Below are 22,843 nucleotides of genomic sequence, written 5' to 3'. Positions count from 1 at the left end.
GCATTGTCATCCAATACTGGTAATGATACATGTAGCAGACCCCAATATATTTGTGTAGGCCTCAAAGAAATGGCCCCAACAGATGCAATAATTCAAAGCCAAGCAATAACTGCTGCAGCACATGCAACACAATCCCTGTTGAAGCAGTTTGTTAAACTGTGGAGCTCATTTAATATGCCACAGATCACTGCTTATGCTACTTTACAGAAAGGTCAAGCTTCCAACCTCCACATTCCCTGATGATGCGTGGACGTACAACACCTCTCCACCTACTCATCATCATATCATCATTCACCATCCTTCATTGATGCTCACAGCAGCAGCTTGTAAACAGTCAACTTGCTTTGCAATTTTTGAGATGCTTGTTCCCTGACACTGGGCCGTTACTGTCTGCCCTTTGTCAAAGAAACTTTTGGCAGTGGCTTACCTCACTGCTACAAACATCCCCCACTCATCTCTCTGTTCCACTTATCATATCACATGCCTGTAATGCCATCAGATAACATTCAATCTCATGATGTGCCATGCTCATAATGTTTTGGCTCATCAGTGTATAACAACAATGGATAGACCTAACATCTCTGAAGATTCCCGTAATGAAACTGGTATCAGTGTAAAAGACAAATCAAAGGGCTACAGGCTGGTACATGTTGAATGAATTTATTTGGGTGTCAAGACAAAAATGCTTGAAGTCTTGACTGACTGCAGTAGTATCATCTTATCAAAATACCTTCACAAAACTCAAAGAAATTTGTCAGGATAAAGAGTGTCAGCAGCTGTTTTTGTGCCCACACACTTGTGAATAGCACAGTAACTGAAAACAGGTGTAGCAAACACAAAACAAAAATTCTGAAGTCAGTTTTCAAATACTCCTTTATTAGGGAAGATACAGAAGTCCCAAGTGGCACTGATAAACATTAAAAATACTATAATTAAAACAAGCAGAAGATATGCTGAACAAATGCTCAAAGATACAGCATCAAGGATTAAATTTCAAGGCAAAATATCTGAACTGTTCAAAATCAAAGCAGGACTTCAAGAAGGAGACAGACTGTCCCTAATTCTCTTTAATTTGGTTTTAGATAAAATAGTAAAAACATGGGAAAATGCACTAGAAAACAGACACATAAATTGTATAAATATGGAACAAGGAAAGAACAAATTGTAAGTGGATGATACAGCACTGATAACTGAAAACCGAACAGATGCAACTGTTATGCTTGATATACTACATGAGACTACCGAAAAGACTGGGTATGGAAAAACAAGTATATAAAACACAAACAAGAAAGAGTTGATAAATTTAAATACCTCAACGAATGATACAAGCCAACGGACTGGATAACACACAAATAAAGAAAGCATAAAGAAGATATGATGTGCATTCGCATTAACACAAAACTACTACAATAAGAAATCAAAATCCTTCCCAGTAAAGATTAGACATTATATTTCAGTGTTAGGACACAAGCAACATATGGATAAGAGTGCTTAATACTGAATAAGAAAGGCGAACTAAGAGGGCTGGAAAATACTACAAAAAATTCTAGATCCGGAGAAAAACAATGAAAATATATGGATTAAAAGGAGAAATGAATATTTATATAAAAATACAGAAAAAAAATCACAGATACAGTGAGGAAGAGGTGGCTAAAATTGTATGGACATTTAAAGAGAATGGAAGAAACACGGATTACAAAGACAAATTTTAATTACATTATTAAACTAAATAAAAGTGTAGGATCTATAGAAGCAGTGAAAACAGAAGCAATCAAAATAGGTGTTACAGAACAAATAATAAGCAACAGGAATTGCCTCGGGATACTGATAGAAAATGCAACCTATGAAGAAGATAAGACAAAACCTCAACCAAAGAGAGTGGACACTATGTCCCAATGGGACACTTGTTGGATTATATACATAATTTGCAGCTAACTTAACCCTCACTTCAACCATAATATATCATAGATCCCTCGAACAAAAATACTGTTTTCAGTGATTGGAAAGAGGGGCTAGCAAAATAATTCACAAAACTACAATCCAACCTCACTGCTGTCCATTTGATGCAAAATCATTGAACATATTCTGAACCCAAACATAATTAGGTATACTGGACAGAATGACTTCCTCCACATCATCTAGCTTGGAGGTCAATTAGATTGATCAGGCAGACCCAGACTTGAAAAGCATATCCTAGATTTCACATCAACAATTAATCATGAAAGTAAGATTTGGGTTGTCAAACACAATTTGTGACTGGGAAGATTTATTACTAGGGAGGGTGCAGCATGTTATCGTGGATTGAATCAGCAACAGAAGTAGAAGTAACTTAAAGTGTGCCCCAGGGAAGTAAACCCAGTCAAGCCCTGGCAAAAGTTTCCAAGGGGTGGAAAGATTGGCACTATTTTAAATCTTAAGGAATGTACACCTATGTACTTAATAAAATCCAGAAAACCAGTATCCTATGACTATATAAATGAGACATAATTTGAATCAGTCAACTGATACAAACTACCTGTTGTGTAATAATTTGTAGGAGTGTGAAAGGGAATAATCTTATAGGCTTGGCCATTGGTAAGACAGGTAGCAGATTTTCATTCAGTGGCAGAATGCTGGGAAAACACCGACAGTATATGAAGGAGACAGCTTCCAAATCACTTGAGTTGCCCATCTTTGAATACTGCTGAAGTGTGGGCAATCTGCACCAAATAGGACTAACAGGGCATATTGAATGTATACAAAGGAGGACAGCATCAAAGGTCACAGTACTGTTTGACTCATGAAAGACCAATACGAAAAATGTTGGAAAATCTGGACTGGCATTCTCCTGAGGATAGATGCCAGTTATCCAGTGAAACCCTACTTGTAAAGTTTTAAGAATCAATATTAAAAGAAGAATCTAGAAATATTGTTCAGCTCCTTATGTTCCACTCCTGTAGAGATTGTGAAGACAACATTAGACTACTTACAGCATGAGCACAGCAGTCATTCTTGTTACACTCAATACACAAATGTCATGGGAACAGCCCTAAGACGTGGTACCATGCAGAGTACCTACTACTGCACAGTTTGCAGAAAATATATGTGTATGTAGAGGTAGGATCACGCAGATACATGTTTATTGGTTACTATATCAAAATAATCTATTACCTTGCAGAATAGCCAGTGTACCTGCTGTTTTTCCAATGTTTCTTGTTGCTAGAGTTTACTGTATTATTTCCAAATTACCTGATTGTACATCACTGTTGCATGCACAACAAAACAAGCACATGAAAAACCTCACAAAGTCTTTTAAAAAACATTCAGTCTCCTTGAACTTGATTTTTCAGATTGTTTGTGGTGCAACTGATTAATCGTAAGCTTCTTGATATTCAGCTCAGTTGCTGTTTCACAACGATGGATATTCTTTGATGTAATAATATTCATCTACAGTTGACTGACATTAGGCACACAGAAACACACGGCAGTAAATTGTATTTATATCAGTTTTAAGCTGAAATTGTTATTTCCATTTTTTGCACAATACTTTGATGATCAAACCAGTTATCGTCTTCTGGTACTAAGTTGTGCTGTTATGTGCACTCGCTGCTTGGACTTCATCCAGACCGTAAATTATTGTTGGTTCTGCCTATACCCAAGTTCAACTCCTGATGCCCACTACCCTCTTTCATGCTCTTTTGTTTTGACAAACATTCCATGCGAATCTGCATGTCTCACATGGGGCAGACTATTAGAACTACAGCCCATCAGTGACACACCTAACCAAAACAATGAATCAAATCAGCTGCAATTGAATATAATCACAACCTGAAGTGAGAAATGTCCTGCCCACTATCCTTCCTTCCCACCCCTCCTACCATGGTATTCCGCTGTCCACCGAACATACAACCAACAAGCTGTCTGGACGCATGAACGGCCACCGACAAACTATGGCCAAAAACAAGTGGACCACCCTGTAGCTGAAGACGCTGCCAAACATGATATCCCTCATCCCAATGACTGCTTCACAGCCTGTGCCATACGGATCCTTCCCACCAACACCAGCTTTTCTGAATTGCACAGGTGGGAACTTTCCCTGCAATACATCCTACATTCCCGTAATCCTCCTAGCCTCAACCTTCGTTAGTCACTGTCCTCACCCATCCAGCCCCGTCCCTGTTCCCATTCCAGCACTACACGGTCGTCATTTCACCGCCACACCCAGTCTTTTAATTTCTTTTTATTTCTCTCCTTTCCGCTCCTTAGCCCCTCCCCCCTCTGCACCTTCTCTCCTGCCCTACGTCTAAATTGCAACATTTCACTGTCTGCCACTCCCACAATACTATCCCTCCCCCTCCCCGCCCCAGCCTCCTCCTTACCCCCACCCAGTCACCACTCCCATCATGCACTGGTGCTGCTGCGATTTCAGTTCTCTGAGACTGCAGACGTTTGTGCAAGTTGCATTTGCATGAATGTGTGTGCTTGTGTCTATGTGTGTGTCCTGCTGACAAAGGCCTTAATGACCGAAAGCTATAATTGTGTGAATCATTTTGTTTTACCTATCGCGACTCAGCATCTCCGCTATATGGTGAGTGGCAACTTTCCTTCTCTGGTATTATTATAAGTATGTATTTCTGTGTATATTTCTTTAGTTAGTTTGTTGAGTATTGATTCCTTTATTTATTTGAACATGACAATGGTTCATTCTCCATATCCATTCTCCATATTGTGTATTATGTTGAGCTAAGAGAGTGTTTCAATTGAAGATGAGCTGTCTGTTAGAGTCTATCAAAGAACTGTGTTTTTATTTTTATTTAACACCAACACCACTTTCATTAAGCAATGTGATTTTTTTTGTACTGCAAAAAATGTAATGAATCCATTATTACTCTTTAATTCTACGAAATATTGAGAGAAATTTGTACATGTCACACCTGTAACATAATTATGTCACACCCATGACAATAGAAATTACGTTATTACCCTGAAAGTAATGTAAGTTTCTTACTGATATTTTCATGGCTAATGCAGTAAGTTTTCAATATTATACAGTTATTAATGTGTTAACATATGATCATTCAATTCACAGATTTTTCCCTGTAATGGTCAATGTACTACTTTGCACTTCTGAATTTTGTCACACCCGTGACACATGATTTTTGGTTAATAATATGGGTTTCTACCAATTATAAAAAGAAAATCATATTCAGACTTAGTAATGTAATCAATTTCCTTTTAAATAATATATACTGAAAGGGGGAATCTTTAATATGGGACATTTTAAAATTATTATACACAAGGGACAAGGAAAAAAAAGTCCCGGATATCCCATTTAAAAAATATGCTTTTTCCCGGGCGAAAATACACTTTTTCCGTGCTAAGTGACAGTACGTTTCCCGAAGATTTTCCCTTGGAACTGTAAAACTTATCAATCATTTGAATGGTTAACGTTTTATACAATCGCGTAGAACTTCCCGGGAAAAAAAAGAAAAAAGAAAAGACGGGGCAGAGAAGTTTTGGAAAGACCTCTGATTTGCAACAACATATACGCTGCATATTTTCGTATTACAAAAGTATAAATTCGAATTGCACCAAACACAATGCGTTAGTTTCCGGAGCGTTGAAACCGAGGTTGATATGTCCTTTTGTAAGCGAGTCATATCTCAAGCCACAAGATCTCGCACTAGCCGATGACAGCAGCTATTCAGAGCATAGGACACGTGATTTAGTCAGCCAATAATAACATCACTTGTTACATAGCGCGAACACACAAGAGGAAAAGTTAACAGTTTACATTAATGTACACAGTACCGTATATGTACAAGAAAAGCTAAGCATTCACATATAATATTAGTCTTTAAGATTAACACACTACAACAGAAAGCTAAACTTTCACATGTAATATTGATTTTTTTTTGCTTGTGTTAAACTTTAAGATACATCACACAAACGTGCCAGTAAACTTAAAATGACATAAATGTCTCGTGGCTCGAAATTTTTTTAAGTGGCTGGTCCTCAAAATGTTCAGTTTTGAACGCTCTGTGATTTAGATATCCATCCCACTTTCTCACACGTAACATAATTCATCTTTGTTATGGCATAGTGCCATATGTGCTAGATGATGAAAATGGGCAGTTGAAATGCAGAAAACATTTGAAACTAGCCAGTAGTGTGGAATTGTTTCAAATAAACTGACTGCCTTGGCGGAAAAAATTAATAAAAGCCAAATTTCCAAAATAACATCATTTTTCCCCAAGGCGATTAATGCTTGACTGTCAGAAAGGTGGAAATAAAATAAAATCTAAAACTAATAACATATTTTAGCCTTCTGTAATTATTTGAATAAAATTTTAATTCACTTGATGGCTTCCGGTCAAGAAATCCATTTTGTTTTCATTTGATGTGAGAGCAGTAAATGAAGAGGAAACAGAAAAATCACTAAATGTCAATGTGGGTCACATGGAGACTACCCTCCTCCCCACTGCAACTCAAGACTGCTCTGGGCATCAGCCCCAGGTCTACAATATTTCCAAATCGAGGCAGTACCCCCCCCCCCCCCCCCTTGAGTGTTTCTAATAGAACATCAAAAATTTTCAAAAAATCGACTTTCCAAAAATGTTCATTTTGTAGGGCACATCTTTCTGAGGAATCTGGTAAATAAAAAATATATATTTGAGGAAATGCAAGACATGTTATTTAGTATTAAAGTGCCACGCCTCTTCATGCAGCTTCTTCTATCGCACATCACTGTATTTTGCTCTGTGGAATTCAAACGTGTACATTTTGTAATGGATGCCATCAAACTACATTCAGGGCAGTGGAAGTTAAAATGCGTGTGGCACCTCTCCTGCTCTGTCAGCCGGTTTGACATCCTGTCCCTCTTTTTTTTTTTTTTTTTAAAAAAAAAAAAAAAAAAAAAGCCTGCAATTAATACATTCTTTATTTCCTATTTTCTAATAACTTTCTGTTTTGTGTGATATAAAATTAAATATAGGATACATAAAACCAGTGACGACAAAAGACAAGCAAGACAGTACACATTTCTACAATCCTTATGTCCTAGCATTTCTTTTTCTCTAATCTTGCTGCAGATTTACATGGCATGCTTTCCTTTCTGTCTAAGAATCCATAACCTCATCAAAGATCGTCAAACATTTTTCTAGATGAAAAATCGAAATGTTGTTGCCTAATACTGAAAAAGCTGTTAATACAAATAGTACCCAAGACCGGTGTGCTTTCTCGATCTATTTTCTCACTGTCTGTTAGACAAAATGAAAGAGGCCTTTCTAATAGAGCAGCAATTATGACACTCATCAAATACACGAGTATGTTGGGCACAAAAGGTCAGTTTCATAACATGACAGAATACAATTCATGGAGTACCAATATCAAATGCCTATTAGGCACACTACAAGCAAAAAGCTTTATGTCAGGAAATGGTTTCACATTTCATTCACATGCTCCAGTTTCTCATGCATGAGGTCTAACAAACAATCTTCTCACCACTAATTCTGTAACTATTCATGCTAGTGTCAAAACTTATTTTCCAGTTAACATCACTAACCCTGTCACAATCACCAGTTTAGTTATCCCGTGTTTATTCTCTACATAAGCTTTATTATGTGTTCGTACAATGTGTTTTCCATGCTACTCCCAGAACAGAACTTACTCCCAGAACAGAACTTAAGTGGCTGCCAGCCAGGGACTGTACAACTGGCCCTTACTAGTGTAGTGAGCAGGCCAAATTTTTTTTTAAAATTTCGTTTCCTTGGATACACCTAGAAGATAATACATTATCTTTCTTACGTGTTATTCCTGTTAGTCATTTATTTCCACTCTCGTAGTCTCAATCGATGGATTTTGCTAGTAATTATAACAACGCTAATCATTCACTAACCCAGTCAACCACATAAAGAAATAGCATTTGGCATTCACCCGTTCAGTTCCATTCCGCTCAGCTTGTTTACCCCGCCCCCTTTTGCTGCAGGAAAGTTTATTTCTAGATGCTATGGGGGTTGCTGTAGCAGACCTTATGTACACAACACACGCATTCAAAATTCCACTTACCATGCATTCAGAGATCAACTTAGAATGTGTTCAAAAAACAACAGGAATGAGTTTCAAAATCATATGAATAATTGATAGACCAACGTGCGCTGAAAAAAAAAATGACGCTTTGTGAAACAAGGTTCTCTTCCTCAAGAATATGAATTTCGTGCCCCTCTGAAATTGCTGCCCGGAGCAGATACACCAGTTTGCAACCCCCTCCATTCCAGATATGGGCCTGTTGCGCATACACAAACCGGGCAGCTCGAGCGAGATAAGGTACTACTCATACATGACTCAACTGCGCATGTGCACAAGCCCTCTCGCAACTGCTTAAACGAATGTTAACAGTTGTGACGTCACGCTCATCAGAGGCAATTTTTTGTTATGAAGCATTGCATTGTCTTCCTAAAGCCTTGGACATATTTGCTGTTGGGAGACACTTATATGAGCACTTTTGTATATGGCACATTTCCTTTGCAACTTAAGTTTTATTTTAGTTTTTTTTTCTCTCCTTCATGTTTTATACATCCTTTGTTAGAGTATCAGTTCTTACCAGTCAAAATTACAAAAATTTAACTGAAAACTGAAACAATGAAAACTTCCTGGTATACTAAAAAATTCCCAGGTTTTTCCTGATTTTCTAATGGATGAAAAAGTTCCCAGGTTTTTCCCCGGTCATATACACCCTGAGGTTACATAATACGTTGTTGCATATGAAATTTAGCTAACATACTTAATTTTTCTTAATTGGATGGAGGTCTGTAGCTGTCACCAGTCTCGAGAAAATTGATCTGACATAGCACACTCATTTGTGACCGTGCCATGCCAGCGATAAAGCCAGAGTGAAACATCCATAACGTTCCTCATAAACGGTTTCCGATACCGAAATGTTTTGGCAAATGATAGCACCAAGAGGAAAGTATTCTCTCATACTGTTGTTATGTAAAAATTACGTACTATGTTATTCCAATAATTAGAAACTTTTCTGGTGAAAGAATGTAATTTTTAAGGGCCACTGATAGCTGGTGAAATGAGAAATACTATTGATTTTGAAACAACATGTGTGATGACATTACACTTTTTTTATACTGAGGATGTGCTTTTTCATAACAAAAGACTTTACGTTTCCTCAGTTTCTCACTTAATAAACTGCTGTGAGAGAGATAAATATAACAACATAATAAGGGTGAGGAGATAAAGTAATAATTGATCCACAGCACCTATCAAACTTTGTGAATGAGGATTTTTAAAGTATTGCAGAGCAAATGCAACAAAAATTCCCAAAAACAATTGTAGCACCTGTAAATTATTACAATGATATATAAAAGTTGCTACTCACCATATAGCGCAGATGCTCACACACACACACACACACACACACACACACACACACACACACACACACACACACACACACGGTATCTGTCACCGTTGACTTATATCAATGCCTGTATGCAGCTAAGGGTATTCATTTCATTGTAATTTCATTACAATGATGTTACTATCAACGAAAGAAAATGAGATTAGTAAAAAAGTGTGTTGTAAAAAAGTGTGTTGCATCAGTGCGTACAGAACATACAAGCTCCCCTACTAAACACAATAAATGAGTCGTTCACATTAGAGAACTTCAAAGAGTATTTAAAACAAGGAAGAGTTGAGCCTCTGCTAACAAAAGAAAATGTAGAAGCATAGAAAACTACAGGCCCATTTCCCTACATTCAACATTCTCAAAAAAGAATGGATTCAATTAGAAAAGAAAGATTAATGAATTACTCGACTAAAGACAACCTTTTAAGTGAATTACAGTTTGGTTCGAAGTGGCAGAAGTGCAGAATCAGAGCAGGTGATTTCATTTTATGTATGTAGACATATAAGATTTAATAAAATAATTTTTATTTACTTACTAAAAGATGCCTACAGCTTACATTTTACGTTTGCATGTTCATGTATTTTGTTTTTGACAGATAATGAAAGCAAAGTACTGTATATTCTATACTATTAATACTCTCAATGTCGACTTTAAACTCTGGGACTTACTATACCTACAAACATTATTAAAATTAAAACTAGTTTCATCAAAAGCCATTACCTTCGCCAAAGTAACTGTTTTACTTAGTGCCTCCTTCACTATGTTATCCATTGACTGCTTAAAACCTTCTGTGTCGGTGCACCCGTGCTTCGAATGGTTAAGGAAGAGTTCCGCTACTTTTCTTCCCTTTGAATTAAAACAATTTCATCACAAAGAGAACAAAAATATAGAAAATATTAACAAGCTCCCGCATAACAAAATATATCGCAAGAAAAAGATTATATACAAGACATAAACGATACAAAAAGGAAGAACAATAATAGGAGTACTCAAATTCTTATGAACTATATTTGCAGAAAACCTTTTCAGCAATGTGAAACAAGTTAGCGATCTTCTTCTTTCTTTTTTATTTTAGGCACTTCTTAGTCTCTCCAATATGTTTTCTAGGATTTTATTTTTATTCTCCTACATTTTTACTTATGAATTATGAATCAGGCCTAACTCTGTGGCCCCAAATATTGCACTTTCTTGTACCACAATGTGTACTGGAAATATTTTTGCTACAAATTATAAACAAATGCCAAATTTTGTTCTTGCAAGATGCTTATTAAATGTTGTTGTAACCTTAATTAAAACTCAAGTGTAAAATTAATATCAACACAATCTCAGCATCAGCCACCAAGACACGAACAACAAATGGAGCATGTTTGATAAATAAATAAAATTATTAAAACAATTGATATGAAAATTCTGCATATTATATAAATTAAGTAAACAAATTAAAGTAGAAAGTGGTATTAATACCACTGATATTCCATAAACAAACAATTTACAGTGAGAGAGATAAATAAAACCATAGTTTAGAAAATAGTATACCTAGAATTTCAACAGCTAATAGATACAGAAATTCTGAGATTGTAAAAATCAACTGAAAAAATTTGTTAACACCATACTTACATCACCATTCACTACAGCTGTAAAGACATCTCTCAGAGCTTTTTTACCCAGTTCATCTAATGAAGCAACAATTCCACAGTCTAAAATCACAAGTCTAAAAGAAGTAGAAGGGGTTCTCTTGATTAATGAAACAACAGCGTTAGTTTCCTTGGATGATGCCACACTCTGAACCAACATATTTCCAGGATGCAGATCACCATGGGCAAAATTATCATCAAATACCTGGATGAGAAAGAATAACTTATGATTTGAAGTATAATATTTTTCAAATATCAAGCATAACAACTTTCTTTAGATAACTCAAATTTCATAGATTTCTTAGATTCTATCTTGATACTCAACTAATCTCAAGTGAAACTGAATAAAGAACTAAACCAAAACAGATATTTATGCCAATGATGCTAATAACACAGCCCAGTTGCATACTTTTCATGGTCAGTAAGTCTACACACATTTTCATGTTCCTGTAACTTTACAGATACTTGGCAATGTGAAAAGAAAATGATATCTAAATTGAACAAGTGAATCCTAATCAGGCTGAATATGGTAGCTGGCATAGCCAATAATATATATGGTAATTTAGAAGTGAAAGAAACAAATGAAGTTTTTAATAACTGTGTATTACAAACAACTGAATGAATGCAAAAGAAGAGGCACAGTGAAGCCTACAAATGTTTTGTGAAAATCATGAAACAAAATAAAACTATGTCCAATGTAAAGAGAATATTATCAGTCAGTCAGTCTCTCTCTCTCTCTCTCTCTCTCTCTCTCTCTCTCTCTCTCTCTCTCTCGCGCTTCTTTTCCACTCTTCAAAAAACTTGATAATGTAAGATTTTTCCATCATATTCTGATAGTGACCAAAAAGGAAGAAAGTTTTACACTTTGTGACACATAACAATATGAGCTGAATAAGAGATTGTTTCCAAAATAGAGTAAAAGAAAGATGGATGTGGTTGTAACAGAACAAAGTATCTGTTTACAATGAGATAATAGGTAGGTGTTAAATGGTTGCATAAGTCACTTAAACATCTCTGGTCTAAATACAGCCAGAAATGCCAATTCTGCATACATTCTTCCAGGCCATTTACCAGGTAAAACTAAATACACCACTTGTGGATGAAAGATCCTGAAGGGCAGAGTCAGCTACCAAATTGGTCCTTCACACACAATGACACTTTTTGTTAGTGAAGTGTGATAGTTGTGTGTTTAAATGTAGGTGCTACAATAAGTGTGTGTAGTGTGCTGTCACGTTTTTGTAATAATGATGATGATGATGATGATGATGATGATATAAGAAAGGAGAGGGTGGAACCTAGTGCTGGAAAATAGCCTACTTCTCTCAAATAGCATCACTGGGGCCATCAAGCTTAACATCCCCACCCCACAGATAGATCACCATCAACAGTGTCTCATGACCTCACCTCATGAGGCACAGCAGAGAGGTTTGGAATTTAATCCATGGCATTGTTTATACAGCTATACACTATTCACACAAGTAGACAACAGTCTGGTGTTAATAAACATTATGATATGGACCAAGTAACGTTGGAAAATCTGTTTTAAAACTGTGTGAGCAAAATGCAATTTGTGTGTGCACAAAATTTGGAAATTTGCTTTAACAAAATGTAAGTAGAGTCAAAATGGTGAAATTTGTAGATACAGTGCAGCACAGGAGGCACTCATATTTCATGGGACTGCACCACCAATAGTGACAAGATGCAACTAAACAAGGGCACATTCAATGTTGCAGATGACAAATTCGCACCAATGGCTCTGTAGTGGCAACTTCTGCCACCACATGTATAAGGATGACCAAATGAAATGGGAAGAGGTAGAAAAAAACAGTATTAAGACTCCGAGCTTTCCAAGTGATTTATTGTTTCCAACTACAGTGCTCCCATCTCTCTATATCTGTGTCACCGGGTCCCGCAATGCTGAGGGCACCACTTTGGAGTCTGTGAAACGGCTTGGCGCAGAATGGCTCCTTCAGCGACCCATGCACGCACTGCTGTGTGTCAGCCTTGTACGCCAGTGGAGTTGCATTGTCGTCGGGATGCCGGCAGACAACTCAGCGGTCTGCGTCCCTGCCAACTCAGCACCACTTGGTGTGAGCCGCAGGCGGCCAGCTGGTTGCTTCTTGCCAGCGTGGCTGAGATCACAGCGAGAACAAGTGCCCGCGATCCGGCATCCGAATCTGTGGCCCTCACCTCGGAATGCCTCCGGCATGTGTTGGAAGCCAGGACGACTGCCTGTGGTAGTGAGCCGTGGTTTGGCCTGCCACTGACTGGCTATGGATCTTGCATCAGCCTCAGAGGGTCGACCCAGTGACCCACCATGGACTGGAATGCTGGCGCCCCACTGGCTGCTTGCATCTAGCTGGTGATGTGACATGCCCCGCCAGCCAGGAGAGCTGCCACACTTGAATGAATCTCGTTAGAAACCCGCACCTATTTATATGCAGCTGTGCACCTCTGTTTTGCCATACACGCCGTTTCATATCAAGTACTCATAACACGCTATGTTGGCTAGTGGGCCCCTTCTGTCTGTGATTTGTGACATACAAAACTGCCACATATACTCTTTCAGCAATTTGATGGCTCTGTGGCCTCTATTCTACTTCGCAACTGTTGGTATGCATAACTCACTGCAATCCGGCCTGCACCTGGCTGTAACTCGTGATCAGAATATTGCACAAAACTAACTTTCCCTATCCTAAATGGTGGTGCCGCTACAGCTCTAACAGCATTGTCTGTATCACTTTGAATCCAATAGCAATGCTAAAACACCACTGCAACAAATGCCAAAGCAAAGGAAATTAATGGGAGTGCAAACAATAACTATATTCTAGAATGAATTTTCACTTTGCAGCAGATTAAAAGTTCAGGACTGGGACTGAATATAGGAGAGACGTACTGGTGACAGTAAGGTTCTGACAGCAGATTGTAAGTTGTGAGTGGATAGCTCAGTTGGTAGAGTGAAAGGTAAAGGTCCATGTTCAACTTCTGGTCTGGCACACAGTTTTAATCTGCCAGAAAGTACCCTGTTTATTTTTGAAAACCAGAGCAGGTCACAGGAAAATAGAACGAGAGTGAAGGTGCTTAGTACAGACACAGCATAAACATAACAAACAATATGGTGTTCAAATAGTGGAAGTTTATTGTAGGTAGCATCCAAGCACAAATAAGGCTATACAAATATGGTGTTAATACAATGGAAGTTTATCATAGGCAGCATCCAAGCTCAAATAAGGCTATAATACTATCAGGTAGCGGCTTTCTTTGAAGAAGTCTGGATGCTATGTGAATCTATGCACAAGTAAATATAAAGAGTCTGGGCAGTTTGAGAGGCAGGAAGACACTCATCTCCACCCTACGAGAACTGGACCTAGAAGATAATATCACCAGACTAGTCCAGCTCACTCCTCAAACATGGCTTCCAAAGTCAAATTTTGAATTAAACTCTGAGTTTCATCATTCAAACAAGAGTTAGACAATGTGATGGTCTGTTGTGAATGCTCTTCAATTGTGTACTGGAGAAGATTATCAGGGAATAGAATTGCACACTACCATCAGGCACTGGAATGAAGATTGCATACAAGAACAATAACCTCACTTTACACTGCCTAGCCTTTGCAGATGACCTTGTCTTATTAGCCAACAATATAGATGACCTCACCAGCTGCAGAGCCTTTAAAGCATAGCAGCCAAGACCTGTTTGAAGGTCAGTATGCAAAAAATTGAGTTCGCGATAAACATAAAGGGAGTCCCATCCCCAGTTCCATTAAAAGCCACCAACATTCATGACATCCCTACAGTCAAATATGTAGAAGAGTTGATTTCAGCAAATGGCAGGGAGATCTTGGCAGTACACACTAGATGTGCCAAGTTGGACAGAGTCTACCACTCTTGCAAGAGCATTTACATCTCCAAGTACCTTCCCAAGAACCCTAGGCTCGAACGTTAAAACTCAGTAGTAAGGCCCTCCATATTATATGCCTCTGACTGCCTCTTAATGAACTGGAAGTGTCCACTCAGGAAATTAGATTTCAAGGAATGCAAAACCCTAAGAAGCATGCTAGGACCAATAAGAAAAGAGGATGACACCTGAAAAACCAGACAACCAACAGTGAGCTGTACCATCCCCAAGAAGTCAGTTACATCTATGGTGAAAAGGTGACTGGCCTTCTACAGACATTAGACCCGCAGAATCACTGTTGAACAGCATCTTCACCACAAGAGGTAGAGGGAAAGCCTCCAAGAACAAAGGGATAACCAGTGAAATCAGACCTTGAAATTTCACTAAAAACCATACAGGACCAGGCCAAATTCAAGGGGTATTCCCAATGTTCCTTAACCACAAAAAGAGCACCCGGACCAGCAGAGCAAAATGGACAGAGGAGAGAAAGCTTGCTCACAGCCAGAAAATTAATGCTTTCTGGGCTAAGAAGGAAGAGAAGACCCACGTGCAAAGTCAAAAGGAGCACCATGGTCCTAAGTAGGCCCGAAGAAGAAGAAGAAGAAGAAGAAGAAGAAGAAATAGTTCAGGCAATGAACTACAATCACAAGTCACAATTACGTAATTTGTGAATCAATGGGAGTTTTGGAATTAAGCGTTTAATTAACTGATGTGGCAAAATACACATCATCCCCCCAACCTCTAACTCAGATTATCCAATACCACAGGGACCTCACACATGCTGATCAGCTTGCAATGCACAGAAAGAAGAATCACCTGTTATTAAGAGCATTGTCTTTTGTGGTGTGAAAGAACTACAAACGGTAATTAGGGACCCAGAATTACAGTCTCTATTTCTGTTGAAATTAGCACCTTTTTGATAAAATTAGTATCTATTTTTAGTGAAATTTGCAACTAATTCCCCGTTTGCACAAATTAGAACTATAAATTTACAAAGTTGTCATGCAGCTTGCCTAGAGACAAAGCCTTAGTGTGTTAAAATTGACTGTTAAAAAAAGTGGTGTTGGAGAGCTTCTTGACAGGAAAGTTTGCTTTTGCAGAACTTCAACAGATTTTTTAATGGTCTCTTCTTGTTTTCCTTTTCGGCTCTATTTCAACTTCTGACAATTAATTGTTTATGTTGAGAGTCAGCAGCATTTTTCTACACAAGAATAGACTGCTTCTCTGATTTAAGTTGTTTTTCTATATTATTTTTCTTTTCCCACCCAAATTTATAATTACAAAATTGGCAGCCATTGATTTTGACCTTTTGTGGTAATTCACAGTTATGCAAACCATACTTGACAATGCTACAGGCAGAACTGACCAACTACTTTGCACAGAAGCAGAACTGAAAATAACTCGATTTGCACATTAGGGGAGACTTTACACATTATCAAAATATGTTGACAGATTTTGTTTTCCGGTGCTACAATACTGAGTGAGGACACTACAAAACTGGTGGTTGGTCACAAGCATAAACAAACTAGAACTGTGATAATCAGAGGAGATGGTCATGTGGATCACCAATCAATTTTAATTGCAAGCATCATAATCCAACTCCATGGTGGACCAGAATTAATCTTTTCACTCATTTAAAAGTAAGAAAGGAAAACAATTAGCATCGCAACAGAAAACACTCGGTAATGGATGGTTGTGAGCTCAACAAGCCAACTATGGGAGCCAAATATGATATAATGAGATAAGTTATGCTGGAATGGGCATTCTTGAAAATACAGGGTGATTCAAAAAGAATACCACAACTTTAAAAATGTGTATTTAATGAAAGAAACATAATATAACCTTCTGTTATACATCATTACAAAGAGTATTTCAAAAGGTTTTTTTTCACTCAAAAACAAGTTCAGAGATGTTCAATACGGCCCCCTCCAGACACTCGAGCAATATCAACCCCATACTCCAACTCGTTACACACTCTCTGTAGCGTATCAGGCGTAACAGTTTGGATAGCTGCTGTTATTTCTCGTTTCAAATCATCAATGGTGGCTGGGAGAGGTGGCCGAAACACCATATCCTTAACATACCCCCATAAGAAAAAATCGCAGGGGGTAAGATCAGGGCTTCTTGGAGGCCAGTGATGAAGTGCTCTGTCATGGGCTTATCAGCTGCAGACAGTGCTTGAACCAATTTCAGACGATAAGGTTTCATAACTAACCTTTTTCGTAGGACTCTCAATACAGTTGATTGTGGAATTTGCAGCTCTCTGCTAGATCTGCGAGTCGATTTTCCTGGGCTGCGAACAAATGCTTGCTGGATGCGTGCTACATTTTCATCACTCGTTCTCGGCCGCCCAGAACTTTTCCCTTTGCACAAACACCCATTCTCTGTAAACTGTTTATACCAACGTTTAATACACCACCTATGATGAGGTTTAACACCATACTTCGTTTGAAATGCACGCTGAACAACTATCGTCGATTCACTTCTGCCGTACTCAGTAACACAAAAAGCTTTCTGTTGAGCGGTCGTCATATTAGCATCAACTGATGCTGATGCCTAGTCAACAGCGCCTCAAGCGAACAAATGTACAACTAAATGAAACTTTATAGCTCCCTTAATTTGCCGACAGATAGTGCTTAGCTCTGCCTTTTGTCGTTGCAGAGTTTTAAATTCCTAAAGTTGTGGTATTCTTTTTGAATCACCCTGTATTTTAGAGGTGTCTCAGCAATAATGGCTACAGCACAGATCTTGCACAGGTTGGCAGTGTCATAAATGGTGAAGTTCAGGACCAACCTCTACCGGTATCTGATGTCACCTAAAACTGCCACATTAAAGTGTCCAACTTTTGAACTTTAGCTAGCAACGAACCACATGTCTTTCTTTTTTTCTAAGAAGCTACGGTCCATGGCTGAGTCCTACAATGCATTATACAGTGCGTACAGAAACCATTCAATCACCCACAGTTGATGTGGCACTGATACATCTCTGCATTCATGCACTTTCTGTTTTCCAAACACATTCTTATGCATATTATCTTTCCAAATTGGGCTTCCCAAGATGATATGCGATACCAGTAACCAAAAATTAATTTAGTTTTCAATATTTGTATGCGGAAAATAAAACTATTTCAAATATCTCTTATGAAATAGTTCGTCTGGATACAGTTCACTATGAAATAGCATTTATTATGCACTTTTTTGTTTTCATATTTTGAGGCAGAATTCACATCTATGTTCACATTTACAGCAAAATGTGAACTTTTCAGGTTCCCCCTGATAACAAAACAGAGATGTTGGCGAACTTGTAACTTGAAGTGAAACTAAATCAACAGTGAGGATCGTGGCTAAAGTAACTGACAGGCAGAAATAGCCAGTGAACTGAAGACCCGTGAAAAGGCCAGGAACACTGTGAAAGTGACAAACATGGATTCTTGAAAGACAGCGAAATTAATGTAATAGTTGTCTGTGTGCCCAAAAGACCATCTATAATGCCAAATGAAGTATGACAAAATAAGTTAGGTTGAAATGAGTGTTCTAGTGGTCCTCTTGAAAATATTTTAGAGGTATGGCTCGGTGTCTCAGTGGTAAAGTGCCAGGCTATGGAACTAAAGATCTCAGTTTTGATCCCCACTTAGTCCTAAAATTTTAATCTTTTACTTATCATTTCTCTCACCTATGGCAATGTTAGTTAATGTGAAAAACACTGAGTTTTACTAAGGTTCAGGGCCCGCAATCAATTGAAGATCCCCTTGTAACTGTCTGGGTAAGTCAGTTCAAAGTACTGACAAAAGCAACAGCATACACAACCTCCAATAAGTTAATGCCTAGTAAAGTACTACGGTGTTCAGACCCAACTTTGGGTTGAAAACAGTTTAAGTTTACTACATTAACAAAACAGGAAGAGGCACAGAAACAGTGATGTACTTATAGGAACAGAATGAAAAAATCAGAGGAGCTGAAAAAGGATATCCCTCAGGAACTAGAATAATCATCGCACAATAGCGAAGTTCAGCTTTTCTTGTGAGCACAGTAAAGTAACCTCTGAAACAATGGAGAAGCATAATCATTATCATTATCACCACTTAACAGCCTCAGTTCCTGGGTGCAGTGTAAAAGCCTGCTCCCTATCTTGATATGCTCTTCTCAACATTGTTTGCTACATCTTTCATGGCTATATCATCTCCAAAACTTCCAAGGTACGCAAATTTTGCCACATTTTCCATCTTGATGTGGAAGAAAGTATTAACAATAAACAGAAGGTAAGCATAGCAAAATTTTGTGGATAGAGTTCCTGAATTTTTTGACCAGACCTCATATACAGTGCTGTGTCAGGAAACATATTGGATTTAGCAGCTGTAGATGTGTTCGAATTTCTACCATGGACAAAAGGGATGATGTCTTGGTTTGTTAAGTTTTACCCACTAAGATGTAGCACAGGAATGGTTGTTGCAGGTACAGCACATAAAGCCTATATTAAGCAGCCAGGGACATCCAAAAAAGTATTGTTTACTAACAGACTGCAATGTGTGTCTTTGCCAGGAAAAAGAATGCTTAAGGAAAAAGTTTAACTTAATCATAGCTAACATTTGGTTCAAGAATCATAAAAGAAGGTTGTACACATGGAAGAATCCTGGAGATACTAGAAGTTATGAGATAGATTATATAATGGTAAGACAGAGATTTAGGAACCAGGTTTTAAATTGTAAGACATTTCAGGGGCAGATGTGGACTCTGACCACAATCTATTGGTTATGAACTGTAGATTAAAATTGAAGAAACTGCAAAAAGGTGTGAATTTAAGGAGATGGGACCTGGATATACTGACTAAATCAGAGGTTGTACAGAGTTTCAGGGAGAGCATAAGGGAACAATTGACAGGAATGGGGGAAAGAAATACAGTAGAAGAAGAATAGGTAGCTCTGAGGGGTGAAATAGTGAATGCAGCAGAGGATCAAGTAGGTAAAAAGACGAGGGCTAGTATAAGTCCTTGGGTAACAGAAGAAATATTAAATTTAATTCATGAAAGGAGAAAATATAAAAATGCAGTAAATGAAGCAGGCAAAAAGGAATACAAACGTCTCAAAAATGAGAACGACAGGAAGTGCAAAATGGCTAAGCAGAGATGGCTGGAGGACAAATCAGAGGTGCATATCACTAGGGGTAAGTTAGATACTGCCTACAGGAAAATTAAAGTTGGAGAAAAGAGAGCCACTTGTATGAATATCAAGTTCTAAGCAAAGAAGGGAAAGCAGAAAGGTGGAAGGAGTATGTAGAGGGTCTATACAAGGGTGATGTATTTGAGGACAATATTATGGAAATGGAAGTAGATGTAGATGAAGATGAAATATGAGATACGATACTGCGTGAAGAATTTGACAGAGCACTGAAAGACCTGAGTCGAAACAAGGCCCCGGGAGTAGACAACATTCCATTGGAACTACTGACGGCCTTGGGAGAGCTAGTCCTGACAAAACTCTACCATCTGGTGAGCAAGATGTATGAGACAGGCGAAATACCCTCAGACTTCAAGAAGAATATAATAATTCCAATTCCAAAGAAAGCAGGTGTTGACAGATGTGAAAATTACAGAACTATCAGTTTCGTAAGTCAAGCTGCAAAATACTAACGCAAATTCTTTACAGATGAATGGAAAAACTGGTAGAAGCCAACCTCGGGGAAGATCAGTTTAGATTCCGCAGAAATGTTGGAACACGTGAGGCAATACTGACCTTCCGACTTATCTTAGAAGAAAGATTAAGGAAAGGCAAACCTATGTTTCTAGCATTTGTAGACTTAGAGAAAGCTTTTGACAATGTTGACTGGAATACTCTCTTTCAAATTCTAAAGGTAGCAGGGGTAAAATACAGGGAGCAAAAGGCTATTTACAATTTGTACAGAAACCAGATGGCAGTTATAAGAGTCGAGGGGCATGAAAGGGAAGCAGTGGTTGGGAATGGAGTGAGACAGGGTTGTAGCCTCTTCCCGATGGTATTCAATCTGTATATTGAGCAAGCAGTAAAGGAAACAAAAGAAAAATTTGGTGTAGGTATTAAAATCCATGGAGAAGAAATAAAAAATTTGAGGTTCGCCAATGACATTGTAATTGTGTCAGAGACAGAAAAGGACTTGGAAGAGCAGTTGAACGGAATGGACAGTGTCTTGCAAGGAGGATATAAGATGAACATCAACAAAAGCAACGAGGATAATGGACTGTAGTCGAATTAAGTCGGGTGATGCTGAGGGAATTAGATTAGGAATTGACACATTTAATGTAGTAAAGGAGTTATGCTATTTGGGGAGCAAAATAACTAATGATGGTCGAAGTAGAGAGGATATAAAATGTAGACTGGCAATGGCAAGGAAAGCGTTTCTGAAGAAGAGAAATTTGTTAACATAGAGTATAGATTTAAGTGTCAGGAAGTCGTTACTTAAAGTCTACGTATGGAGTGTAGCCATGTATGGAAGTAAAACATGGACGATAAATAGTTTGGACAAGAAGAGAATAGAAGCTTTCAAAATGTGGTGCTACAGAAGAATGCTGAAGATTACATGGGTAGATCACATAACTTGAATAGAATTTGGGAGGAGTTTGTGGCACAACTTGACAAGAAGAAGGGACCAGTTGTTAGGACATGTTCTGAGGCTTCAAGGGATCACAAATTTATCATTTGAGGGCAGCGTGGAGGGTAAAAATCATAGAGGGAGACCAAGAGATGAATACACTAAGCAGATTCAGAAGGATGTAGGTTGCAGTAAGTACTGGGAGATGAAGTAGTTTGTACAAGATAGAGTAGCATGGAGAGCTGCATCAAACCAGTCTAAGGACTGAAGATCACAACAACAACAAGGAAATAGGGATTTGAGTTACCCATGTACCAAAGCACCATCATGCTGATAACCCATTAAATTGAGTAATGCATCTCTGCAGACCACTAACATTGTGAAAATATCTTCACCTGAAATGATGCATACTAGTAAATCAAGAAGCTTAACATCAAAATTGTTGATTTCCTTCCACACCAGGGAACATTTAAGAAGCTCAAGAACTTGTGCTGAAATGCATGGAACGAAAAGAAGAGAAAATAATGAAAAGAACAGCCTAAAAGCTAATGCATTGCAGTTTTAAACATATGACCTTGTATTAGCAAAATGTCACAATCAGTCCCAAAATTGAACACAGAGATCAGATTTATTAAATGATGTATCACCATAGAGAGTGATGTGGATAGTTCACATGAGGGTCCTGGAAACTGCTGGTACAAAAAACCATGTTGAAGCAAACACTGAAGGACTGAACAACACTAATGCCCAGTAATTGCTGAAAAATCCTTACAACCCCACAGTATATCAAAAAATGTACCTAAGAAAGATTTATCAGCATAGTGACAGTGTTTCTAGTTTAAATAGTAGCTCCAGCAGAACACTGTTAAACATCCATAAGAAATTATTAGTGATCAATAGGCATCATATACACAAGTTGCTTACAGAACTAAAACTAAACAAGTCAGTTGACATATGCCAAAACTGTTAGTGGCAGAAGACATACAGTGTGCAAGGAAATGCTTCCCAGAGGCAGAAAGTATGAAGATCAGCTGTGTACATACAGAGCATTACTAATCTGTTTGTCTGCAGGGAAACGTTGGCAACCACAAATGAATGACATTTTATGATGTAAAAAACAAGATAAAGAAAATATAGATTGCTACTCACCGTAAAGAGGATATGTTGAGTTGCGGACAGGGACAAGAAAAGACAGTTACACATAGATTTCGGCCACAGCCTTCTTCTGTAAAAGAAACACACACACACACACACACACACACACACACACACACACACACACACACACACACACACACAACACACACACACACACACACACACACATTCATTCACACAAGCAAGCACACCTCAC

General features: G+C 38.1%; 1 protein-coding gene across 1 annotated transcript in view; it reads right to left on the bottom strand.

The window, feature by feature from the left end:
- LOC126353752 (uncharacterized aarF domain-containing protein kinase 2-like) overlaps window positions 1-22,843 on the bottom strand; it is a 97,161-nt gene that overhangs the window by 1,356 nt on the left and 72,962 nt on the right. Inside the window, exons 7-8 of the mRNA XM_050002806.1 lie at window positions 11,015-11,236; window positions 10,118-10,243 (exon numbers count right to left, since the gene is read on the bottom strand). Coding sequence (XP_049858763.1) covers window positions 10,118-10,243; window positions 11,015-11,236 — 348 coding nt within the window. The remainder of the gene's footprint in view (window positions 1-10,117; window positions 10,244-11,014; window positions 11,237-22,843) is intronic.

The sequence above is a fragment of the Schistocerca gregaria genome, chromosome 3 (genome assembly GCF_023897955.1).
Source record: "Schistocerca gregaria isolate iqSchGreg1 chromosome 3, iqSchGreg1.2, whole genome shotgun sequence".
Classification (NCBI taxonomy): domain Eukaryota; kingdom Metazoa; phylum Arthropoda; class Insecta; order Orthoptera; family Acrididae; genus Schistocerca; species Schistocerca gregaria.
This window is presented reverse-complemented; position numbering and strand designations above follow the sequence as displayed.